The sequence below is a fragment of the Myotis lucifugus genome, unplaced genomic scaffold, assembly GCF_000147115.1.
Source record: "Myotis lucifugus unplaced genomic scaffold, Myoluc2.0 scaffold_82, whole genome shotgun sequence".
NCBI classification, from domain to species: domain Eukaryota; kingdom Metazoa; phylum Chordata; class Mammalia; order Chiroptera; family Vespertilionidae; genus Myotis; species Myotis lucifugus.
In genome coordinates this window covers 1,854,071-1,866,561 of record NW_005871130.1, presented here as the reverse complement: position 1 = coordinate 1,866,561, position 12,491 = coordinate 1,854,071, and the positions used below count along the sequence as shown (strand labels likewise).

The 12,491-nt window shown below is 37.1% G+C and overlaps 1 protein-coding gene across 1 annotated transcript in view; it reads left to right on the top strand.

Annotated features, from left to right (window-relative positions):
* Nucleotides 1–11,438, top strand: part of NETO1 (neuropilin and tolloid like 1) — an 83,271-nt gene extending 71,833 nt beyond the window's left edge. The window contains exons 8-11 of the mRNA XM_014457612.2: nucleotides 5,515–5,628; nucleotides 7,890–8,448; nucleotides 9,645–9,719; nucleotides 10,542–11,438. Of these exons, the coding sequence (XP_014313098.1) occupies nucleotides 5,515–5,628; nucleotides 7,890–8,448; nucleotides 9,645–9,705 (734 nt within the window). The 3' untranslated portion in view covers nucleotides 9,706–9,719; nucleotides 10,542–11,438. The remainder of the gene's footprint in view (nucleotides 1–5,514; nucleotides 5,629–7,889; nucleotides 8,449–9,644; nucleotides 9,720–10,541) is intronic.
* Nucleotides 11,439–12,491: the final 1,053 nt, after the last annotated feature.

Here is a 12,491-nt window from a genome sequence, read left to right as displayed (position 1 = left end):
GTATTTATCTTCTATAATTGAAACTTTATTGCCTTGAATGGAGGACACAGCCGGCCAGGACAGGCGGGAAGCTTGGCTTCCTCCATCGCCAGGGCAACCAAGCCTCCAGCTTGCTCCATCTCTTGGCTGCCAGCCCGCCATCTTCGTTGGGTTAATTTGCATACAGTCGCTCTTATTAGCTGGTGGGCATGGCTTGTGGCATAGCAGAGGTTCGGTCAATTTGCATGTTTCTTTTTTATTAGATTAGATAAAGCAATAAGTATCCCAAACATCAATATTTCAGAGAGATATCTGCCACTTTTATTTCCATTTTGTTTGACTATTTCCTGAATAGTATTTAATGGATTTCTGAATTTAAAATGCAATGGAGAGAGAAAAAAACAAAAACTCTAACTGTTAGAATGAGCATTAATGCCTTTAGCATTATAAATTAAAAGCCTTTGAATTGCACAATTGGAACAACATTTATAACCATTTGACACAATACTGAAAACTGATGACACATCATGATTAACCCTCTAACATAATAGCATGTTGTATGATTCGTTATTAAATTTTTAAATAAAACTTCCTTTTTGTTGTGTTGTGGCTGCCTTTTTTTATCTTGTGCTCCTTTACCTAATTCAGGTATGCTCAGATTTTTTTGTTTAATTCCTTCTAAAGTTTTTACTTTTTAAGAATCAGGAATAAATAGATATAAACATTGTTTACCCCAGATGCATTAGATTCATGGTTTAAGCATCATGATGGATTGAAACGCTATTTTACCAAAATGTGGTGCATACTGCCACCTCGTGGTAAGAATGGGAACATGTGAGGATTAAAAAAAATCATGGAATCTGAGTTACTCTGAATTTTGAGTATTGCTTCCTTAGCTGCCATTTTATTACAAATAAACCTAAACTTCAAGTTTCTTCCAGGTAAACTTAGGAAATAAAGTTGCTGTTTTTTAAGAGGCAATATATATTGATATATGCATACTGAATTTCTAAGTAGAATTCATCCTCTGAAAAATGGTAGAATGCATGCCTTCTCTGCAATAGTAAGAGAGCAAAGAAATGATACTGAGGTTCATTTTCCAAGAATATCATAATTTGTGTTGTATTTGAAAATCGTGGCACTAAAGGTTAATTCTCCACCTGCAAACACACCTATCAGAGTAATCAGCTCTCTGGGATACTCAGGTGTGCAGCCTAGCCAGGGTTAAACTCTTCTCAGTAATATTTATCAATTAATATTATCTGTTGAGTATTTACTACACACCTAAAAATGGTAAGCAATATAAGAGATTTTTAAAATATAAATTTATTTATTTATTTTTAATTTAAATTCTTTATTGTTTAAAGTATTACATGAGTTTCCTTTTTCCCCCATTGAACTCTCCCCAGCCGCTCCCACCCACCCCAGCATATGCCCTCGCCCCCCTACTGTCTGTGTCCATTGGTTATGCCCATATGCACGCATACAAGTCCTTTGGTTGATCTGTAACCCCCTCACTCCCCACCTTCCCTCATAGGTTGAACAGTCTGTTCGATGCTTCTATGTCTCTAGTTTTATTTTTGTTCCTCAGTTTAGGTTGTTCATTATATTCCACATATGAGTGAGATCATGTGATATTTATCTTTCTCTCACTGGCTTATTTCTCTTAGCATAATGCTCTCCAGTTCCATCCATGCTGTTGCAAATGGTAAGAATTCCTTCTTTTTTTTTACAGCAGCATAGTATTCCATTGTGTAGATGTACCACAGTTTTCTAATCCACTCATTTGCTGATGGGCACTTAGGCTGTTTCCAAATCTTAGCTATTGTAAATTGTGCTGCTATGAACATTGGGGTACATATATCCTTTCTGATTGGCATTTCTGTTTTCTTGGGATATATTCCTAGAAGTGGGATTACTGGGTCAAATAGGAGTTCCATTTTTAATTTTTTGAGGAAGCTCCATACTGTTTTCCACAGAGGCTGCACCAGTCTGCATTCCCACCAGCAGTGCAAGAGAGGGTTCCTTTTTCCCGCATCCTTGCCAGCATTTGTCCTTTGTTGAACTGTTGATGATAGCCATTCTGACAGGTGTGAGAATGTTGCTTTGATTTGCATCTCTCAGATGATTAGACTTTGAGCATGTTTTCATATGTCTCTTGGCCTTCTCTATGTCCTCTTTTGAAAAGTGTCTATTTAGATCCTTTGTCCTTTTTTTGATTGGATTGTTTATCTTCCTTTTAAGTCATGCCCTTAGCCAAAAAGAACTTGTGGGAAAGATGATAAGTATATACTAAGTGTTGAACTTTTTACAAACTCTAACAGGTTTTAAGAAAAAGGTAATTTTCTGTTAGACTGGAATATTTCAAAGCTGCATTGATCGTGCAGTTCTGATATGGTTTGGATAGCTGAGTGGGGATAGGGATTCCAGGGCAGAAAGAGGAAGAGAAGGGCATGCAACCACTGCTCTAGAGATACCGAGAGTGTGCTGGTGGCCGTGGGAAGTGATGGGAGTGATAGAGTGTATCTGACATCCTCGAAAGACCAATGAGAACATAGCTTGATTTGGGAGGCAGGAACATGCCATTTTATTTTTTTTTAGCAAGAGATAGAAATGACTCTTTCATAATCTACTGCATATCTGGATTTACATGAGAGAAATATTCAGAAATACAATATGGAGAAAATTTAGATTCCAATTGATTTTATTTCTGGTGTCTATGAAACAAAACTGGTTTTTGTTCGAGGAGTGTAAGTTGTTATATATTTGTTTCTTAGCCTTTACAAGATTGCTTGTTGTATTGTTTGCATAGCAATTCTATGTATAATAGCAAAGGTAGGGGAAAAGGTTGGATAATACCTGGAATGATATTAATTTTTAAGAGCAAGAATGATTCAAGTTCACTGGCACATTTGCATAATTATTTGATGTAAAGACGTGGGTCCTGATGTGATTTATTGAGAGTCCTGGCTTACCTTTACATTCCAGTTTAACCCCCAACATCTAACAACTGATACTGGGACACTGATTGGGAGTTTATATGACATTTCCATTGCTATAAAACAGCAGAATATGGAACAAGATTACACTTGGAGAACTTGGAATTCAAATCTCAGTGCTCTTACCAACACACTATTGTATTTCACTCAATTATAGAATGCAAAGTCATTTTTATATATTAAATTTTATAAACCCATCATATTTAATGGTAATTATAATTTTTCCAACTTATCCTAGAAGGTCAATAAATATTTATGCTCTTCTAAAGGTATTCTTTATTTGGTGGATAACTGTACTTTCAAAACTACTGCAATTGATGTCTTGCACATTTTTACTAAATCATTTTGCAGCCACCCCAATCAATTCACAGAAAACTCCTTTTTGTTCTTGTACACATTTTGACAACACTCATTACCTGCTAAACAGACCATATCAGTTCTGCAACAGCCATTATTGTGGACTACAGACATTCAAATTGAGCTTCTTATGAAAAAGCAGATTTTTGCAATAATATACGGGGTCATTAAATTTTGTTATACGATGCTTAACAAACCATTGGCCCAATAAAATTTTAAGCAGAATACTTTTCTAAATGACTACTGAACATTCTCTACACTTTAATCCTTTTTTCTTTTTTAAAATGACTGTGACATATTTTTACTCTTTAACCAGGGACCTAAGTCAAGTCACACAAGGCAGAAGGAAGAAGGAACTCTGTTCTGAGAAGCGGCTGGGGGTTGGGGGAGAGTGAGGTGGGAGGAAGGGGTGGCTGGCCAGGATTCACTTTGCTGGAGTTGGCCAGATCTTTGCTCTATTGATTTGATTTTCAAGACTTGACTATATATTTTTTAAGAATTCCTCTAGCATATTAAAATACACTAATTTGCCGATGCAAAGTATTTTCTGGACCATTTTGACTAATATAGCAAATACAGTTGACTCTTGAACAATGTGGGGCTATTCCATGTTTGACTCCCCCAAAACTTAATTGCTGTTGACTAGGAGCCTTACCAACAACAAAAACAGTGATTAACACATACAGTGGGGCCTTGACTTACGAGTTTCCTGACTAACGAGTTTTTTGAGATACCAGCTGTCTCTCAGCCGATTTTTTTGCATTGAGTTGATAGAGTAATTTGAGTTAACGAGCTCCTTAACGAGCTCGGTCTCGGAAGGAATTAAACTCGTAAGTCAAGGCCCCACTGTATTTTGTATATGTGCTATATACTGAATTCTTACAATAAAGTAAGCTAGAGAAGATAAAAAATTATTAAGAAAATCATAAGGAAGAGAAAATACATTTACAGTGTTTATTGAAAAAAGATTCATGTATACATGGACTTGTGCCTTTCAAACCCATGTGTTCAAAGGTCAATGTTCATTGAAAGATGGTAACTTTCTAAAATATCCGCAATATATAGTTTGAAGGTGAAAAATTCATTATAACGTGACTGCAGTGTTTAGATAATATTGATCTTTAATAACGCTTTGCTGATTGATTTCCGCTGTAAATTACATGTAGTACTGAATATGTGTTGTATCTAGTATTTCTAGAATGTCTGTTCTTACAAGGGTCACAGAAACTATTACTGGAAAAGGTAAACACTGAAATTACATTATATGAGATATGTGGAATAATTGTAAAGGTAAAAACAAGAGTTAGTATAAAGCCCTGACTAGATACCATGATTCCTAATACAGTATTACCCTAGAAACTCATTCTTCTAAATATTCTATTACTATGATAATGAAAGAAATGCATTTTCCTAATATTTAAGTCATATCTAACATTTTTCTTTGCTATATTAAAATCTTCACTGTTTATCATATTTATGTCACCAAATTTCCCATATTTATGTGATCTTCTTAGAGCTACCTCCATCACCCTGACTGTGCATTGTAATCTGGGAATCATGGACCATGATACCTAAAGTTACCAGAATGTGTGAAATTCATGCAAAGTAGGCTAATTTCACCACCATTTCAATGAGAATAATATATTTTTTCCTTATGTTGTTTGGGATTAATTTTCTCCTGTTCTGAATTTCCAAGACACTCTGCTTTTCATATGCTTAAATAGTATCATAGGGTTTTGTCAAATATGTAACTTTTTCATTAGTAATTTGCAAGCATGTACTTTTCAAACTCAGTATTTCAATTGAGTCTTTTTGCTCACTATAGCTAAGTTTACGCAGATATAATGTAAGGCATAACTTAGCCACTTTGGTTTTGCTAAATGAGTGCACCAAGTTAAAATAAAACACACACTGTATGGATAATGGACTTCATTTTTATGATGGAAAAATCTCCATGACTGTTTTATAAGCTGGACACCTCTAGAGGGACACCAGCTCTGTTAGTAACTCAAGAAATAATTACCACTTTGGCAACACTTCTGAGAATGAAAGGTCAGATCCTTTATCTCAAGTTGAGGGTGAATCATCACTGTTATCTTTTTGCTTTTAGGTTTGCAATGTGAATGATTTACTACTGATCGTCAGTTATATTTCTTCATCTTTCTCTTCTCGCTTTCAGCTCCCTGTGAAGGCAACATGTTCTTCTGCCACAGTAACATGTGTATCAACAACACCCTGGTGTGCAATGGGCTCCAGAACTGTGTGTATCCTTGGGATGAAAACCACTGCAAAGGTAATGATTTGCAGACTCCCCCCTTCTGGAGTGGGAAGGATACAAATGCCAATGTTCTATGTATAAGACCATCGTAAAGCCCTAATCGGTTTGGCTCAGTGGATAGAGCGTCAGCCTGCGGACTCAGGGGTCCCAGGTTCGATTCTGGTCAAGGGCATGTACCTTGGTTGAGGGCACATCCCCAGTGGAGAGTGTGCAGGAGGCAGCTGATCGATGTTTCTCTCATCGATGTTTCTAACTCTCTATCTCTCTCCCTTCCTCTCTGTAAAAAATCAATAAAATATATTTTTTAAAAAAAAGACCATCGTAAAGACAGAGTGTAGAGAGGCTTTTATGAATTTTGGGTGTCTTCTAATCCATTGGGAAGCCTTGTTCTTTGCCATTTCAGGTACTTTCACCAGAAGTTTCATTAACACACAGTGGACTCTCCAGAGCCCTTGAATGCTCATGGAGGTGTCTTCATAGGAGAGCCTGCAAGGACATGGAAAAACACTTGGAGCTTAGATGCAGTGTGGGGTTTCCTATCAGACCCAGGGCCCTTCGTCTGGGTTACACCTGTGTTTATTTCAGTTTGTCTTCATTGAGTACAGTGCACATACCTTAGAGATAAAGCTTATTGAAGGCATGCTTTAGCATTCAGTTACTTCCAGCCACTTAAACTCAACCCAACTACCTAATGCTTTTCTTCCATTGCAATGGAAGTAGCTCCCATCCCCTGCTCCCCACTCTGGTTGATGCACAAAGGCCTGTTTCTGTTGACAGCATTTCCAATCCTTGGCTTGGTTATAAATGTTGCATGTTTCAGCGAAGTTGAAAGTGCCAGACATCTTTTATTCAGATTCAGTAAGAACCAATTTGCAAAGGACAAGCAGGCAGACAACTCTTTCTTACTCAAGGTCCAGTATCGTCTACTAGAACGCCTTCTCTGGGTAGAAGCAGGGAGGTGACCACAGCAGCCGTGGTTCCTGCGGTCAATAAGGAAGGCAGACCCAGCATCAAATGTCTGAAAGTAGATGTGGCGATGGTCAGTTTTGTGTCCCAGGAACCATTTTGGAATCAATGGGAAATTAAATATTTTGTGAAGACTCTTAATACCGTCCTGGTCATTTCCATTGTTTTTGAGATTTCCATTGGCTTGGGCACCTCCAAACTCTAATCCAAATAGAGTAAGTCTTCAGGGGAAGCTGTGGTCTGTCTGTTCTTGTGGTCTGACTCTCTCATGGGCAAAACTTCTGCACCGTGGCTCAGGATGAAGGGGCAGGGACAGTGGCCAGCTGTTTTAGAGTAACACCCCTTTATGAACAGGGCCCTGGTCTTCTCCACTGGCCTCTCCAGATGGTTCCCTCTGTGAGTGAGTGGGGGCCCAGCCTCCTCACCCTTCGCACCTGGGTCTGAGCCTCGGTGCTAGCAGGGGGCCTGGGAGGAGGAAAGGAGCCCCAGACACTAGGGCCACCCCTGCCTGAGGTGGAGCATCTGCAACAGCGATGGGGTGAGAAATGCTGGTGTCTTGCCCTCCTGGGGAGGTGCTGTGTCTCCATTCTGGGAGCTGCCAGGAGAGGAAGCCTGTGTTGTCTGAAGTTTTCCCAGCAGAGTTTTGCTCAGGATGACCCGGGGATTGCGGGAGCTTCCATGCCATAGACTGACCTTAAGGAAACTGAGGAGATTTTAAAAAATAAATCTACCTCCATTCACCATTAGGACAAGTTCCCAGACAATAACTTGTTTGGGTTTTAAACATAATTTTTATCAATGATGGTTGTTTCATTGGGGAAATGGCTGACAGATGCCTCCATGCCGCCATCCCAGCGTCTGTCTTGAAGTTTAATTACTTGCTTTGACTTCAGTTATCCAATCAGGAATTAGCTCACACAAATACAGGTGTAGTCATGCAAATACAGGTTGAGTTTGGGGGCTTTCTTGTACCTTCGAGGGGGGAAAAATGTACTGCTTTTAAAATTAAGATCTCATTCCCAAAGGTCACTCAAATGGTCTCCTAAGACCTTCTCCAAACATAGATTTACATTAAGGCAGGGATGTTGGCCGTGGCTGAGGCTAGAAGATAAGGTCCTTGCAAAAAGTGAACATTTTGGTTTATTTTTAAATATCACTTTGTGTTACTTTACTAGTAAACATTTTTAATTTTTAAAACTCCAGGCTCAGGCCAGTTCATCTTAAAGTTGTCCGTAGATGCTGTGGCTGCCATGTTTATACCTGGTGGGCTGTGTCTGGCTTTATTTGTTTTCACTCTTCTCAACCCACAGAAAAGAGGAAAGCCGGCCTGCTGGACCAGCTGACCAACACCAGTGGGACCGTCATCGGGGTGACTTCCTGCATTGTCATCATCCTCATTATCATTTCCGTCATCGTGCAGATCAAACAGCCTCGTAAAAAATATGTCCAGAGGAAGTCGGACTTTGACCAGACCGTTTTCCAGGAGGTGTTTGAGCCCCCTCACTACGAGTTATGCACTCTCAGAGGGGCGGGGGCCACGGCCGACTTTGCCGACGTGGGCGATGACTTTGACAACTACCATAAACTGCGGAGGTCCTCTTCCAAGTGCATCCATGACCATCACTGTGGATCCCAGCTGTCCAGCGCGAAAGGCAGCCGCAGCAACCTCAGCACAAGAGACGCGTCCGTTCTCACGGAGATGCCGCCCCAGCCCGTCAAACCCCTCGTCCCGCCCTCCAACAGGAGGAACATCCTGGTCATGAAACACAACTACTCACAAGATGCTGCAGACGCCTGCGACATCGACGAGATCGAGGAGGTGCCAACCACGAGCCACAGGCTGTCCCGACACGAGAAAGCCGTCCAGCGGTCAGTATCAGTAGATATTTTATGACAACTCTAACCTGAGGACTGCAATGCTTCCAGAATATTGAGTTCTGCTTTGTCTTCATTTTTCTTTTTAATTTTTTTATACTGTATTTTTATTGATTTCAGGGAGAAAGGGAGAGGGAGAGAGAAACATCAGTGATGAGAGAGAATCCCTGATCGACTGCCTCCTGCACACTCCTATTGGGGTGGAGCCCGCAACCCAGGATATGCCCTGACCAAGAATCAAACTGTAACCTCCTGGTTCATTGGTACATGCTCAACCACTGAGCCGCACCAGCGGGGCTGTCTTCATTCTTCAGTTTTCCTTTTTTATCAATGATTTAAGCCAATGTCTCCATGTTTTCCTCTTTTTCCTTTTCAGTGCCATCCAGATTCTTTCAAAAACTCCTTATGTGTACCTGTGCTTGTGAGCACATACTGAACAAAGATATTTCACTTATTTCTACACATATATAGCATTTATTTCTACAAAAATTAGGCTTTAATTTATATAACAAATTTACATTGCTAATTTGCTTCCACATTGTCCCAATCAATATTTATATTTTTAATATATGAAATGATATTTGGAAATAATTTCCTTACCAAGATGATTAACCCATCTTGTTGAATAATTTTAATATAGAAATAGCATTTCTTCAATATAATGTATTATTTTTTTGGTTTGAAAATGGAAATACTTTTTTCCACATATTACATAATATTAATATTACAAATTGCATAGAATAGCATGGTATGCTAAAATACTAATCTTTATATTTAAATGTAGCAAAGATTAGTAGAAACATTTGATTCATTTTTATTTTAATGTAAAGGCAATGTGATCTGTATTGTATCATTAGCCCTAAGATTTATAAAAGTTTGAGGGAAAGAAAATTTAAATTTAGGGAAAAATATTTTAAATCCCCAACTCCCACCTACTTATGTTTGATTTGTTCTTTTGCATGTTTACGAGCATTTGGTTTGTTTTATAAATGTATATTCTTTCTCAACTCACCATACATTTCAAAACCTAAAATATTTTAGTTGATTTAATATTTTTGCATGCTGATAGCAAAAAATCTATTTTCATAGTTTTGTGAATTTTTAGGAATGCTTTTAAGTAAATATTTGTGTGTGCATTTATTTTTTGTGCAAATATTACTTTGTTGAATGAAACAGCCGTAACATTCCAGGTTCTGCCTCATTGGGTCTCTAAGCAAACACGAATCTGAATACAACACCACTAGGGTCTAAAAAGAAAATTCAAGGTAAGCAAATGCCCTTGGTTCCTTCTCCTTCTTTGTTGTATTCCGTTTTTGTTTTGTTTTGTTGCAACTGTCTTGCAGTTCTTTAGGGAACGGGCTACTTATTGATTATTTTTTTAAATGTGTGTTTCATAACATTTCATAGAATGGATTCAATGCTGATGGAAGGATGGTTCTTAGTACCTGTATCTTTAAATAAATATTCATATTCTTACCATCAAGCATTGTATTGCAATGTTATTGAAAAGGATATTCAATTCAGATAAATTTTACATGATTTAAGTTAAAGATACAAAATTAGTGACCTCTTTAAAGAAATACCAAAAGAAACCCAAGATTTTCATAATTGAAAATTGAGTATTGTCTCACTATATTGAGACAATAATTTGGCAATATGTTACTCCAAATTCATACACTAAGAATTTTGTGGTTCTCATACAATTTGTGCACTCTTATTTTTGCATGAATGTGTAGCTTATGTCATGAAAATTAAATGCAAGTTTTGTTGAATGCTTGACATGTAAAATGTTTCATAAACACCAGCTGTCTTTGTGTGCCTCTTATTTGTCATTGAGTATCAGAATGGCTTTACTTGTATCACTTGATAGTCTATATCTATATTAGACTAATTTGTTTCCAATAAAATTTGTTTGACAGCTAATCTCTTAAAAACTCTTCAGACCTACCAACTATTCCTAAAATAGGTGAATGCAATTCCATGCTCTAGAATCTAGATGACCTTGAGTCTAGATGACCTTGATAAATTGGTGTATTTGTGTGTATTTTTCACTGGCAGAAATTGTTTTAACTGTGTTTCATTTTCAGAGAAGAACTATTTATACAAACATGGGCACTGTGCAAAGAAAATTCTATAGTGAATTGTGAAAAGTGGACATATTTCTAAATCCATTCCACTGCCTTTACCCAAACTTAAGAATTACAGACATTTGTTATTTCTTCGGCAAGACATCCCCGCTGCACAATGATGTGTTCATTTCGTAATTTGGTTGCTGGCCACCAAGTGCTCCTTAGTATTTAAATACATTTTGAGATTTACTGGAAACTTGAAGAAGAAATTAGTTCCTGATTCAGACTATTCATTTTTACTTTCACTTCCACTTTGTTTCTATGTTGTTTCACGTCTCTTATATAATTGTATATTGTGTGATATGTGAAAAAAAACACGATTTGGGATGAACTTGGTGTCACATGTACGTTGTTTTTATTACATAGACTGATTGAGAATAGTCGTCCTGAGTGAGTCTGAACATGCAACAGTGAAAATGTGGACCATGGGAACAGCAGCCAGAGGTTTTCTGGACTGAGAATACACGTCTGTTGTATTAGGAATAAATGCAGCCAGAAGTAATGAGTAAAATGACCAGAGGGCAATAAGAAAAGTCTCATTCTTTGGTCTTTCTTCTGTACCCCTGATTTCCTTATTTTGTTTATTTTTTATCAAAGGAAAATACCCAGTTTCAGAAATAGTTTTTGAAATCAGCATTTTACCATTTATTATACCCTTCAATAGCAATGTTTCTGCTTCAGCGCTTAGCAATTTGACTGAATTGACAGACAGTTTGAGAAAACCCCTGCATGTCAGTTCTGGATATTTCGGTTGGAACACTACCCTCGCTCTGAGACACATTGTAAAAAGCATGCGTTCGCCAACCCTGCTGTCTCTCCGCCATGTCTTTGTATCATCTGCTTGCTCCTTGTAACTTTTTATATAAAGATATATAAAAATGTACAATAATTTCCTAACTTGAGTTAAGAGAAATGTTTTCTTCCGTTAGAGTGAAAAAAAAAACTGACTTATACACTTTATATCAACTCTTTCCTCACTGTAGGTGTCAGGATGCCCTTTAGCATTGAGGCTTATCTCCAAAATTTTATGGATTGCATTCTGGTTTTAGAATAGGAAAGTCTTTTATAAATGCTTTTAAACCACCAGCCATTTTAGGACCCAAATTACACCATTCTGAGTTGTTCTTATACTGAGGCACACATATGATACGTGAAGTTTTAACTAATTAAGATGTGTTTAAATATAAGTAAAGTCAAACCATGTAATATATTTAACTGCTGTTGAATGATATACACACTCTATTAAATTTGATTCAATGATTGGGTACTTTTTAAATATTGAATGTGTATTCCTAGAAAATAAATTTTTTTAAAAGAATTATTATAAATTGGCTTGTAAACATGTTTAAAATTACAGAATTCTATAGAATTCTGTCCTTTAAACAGCAAAGGTGTCTGATGTATCACAATTTAAACCTTATAAATCAAGTTGACTTCACAAACCTAATAGATTAATTACTCACATACACCCCCATCAAGAATTCAATTTTATATATGTCACACACACAAATGAATGGGAGGGGGGAATTTTAGTGATAGAAAAAATAAACAAATATCATAACTCTGAATAGTCTATATTTTTAAAAATATCAATTTCCAGAAATAGTCACTCCCATGAATGTGATTGATTAGCTGGTGAATAAAAAAAAATATATTGAGCACAATAAAGATATGTTTTTATTTTGCTACATATTTTTACATATATTGCTTATGTTAAAATTTAGCCTTTTTTTGTTTGACTTGACTGGTTTATTTATTAGAATGGCTATATTTATGCCCTTTAATTCAAGTTTAATGCATCCAGATATTATTTTTTGGGAGCGATTAGCTATATTTTATATTACTTTATTTAGACATCATCATAGGGCCCTTTACACTTTGAATGAATCAGAAAAGTATAATCTACAT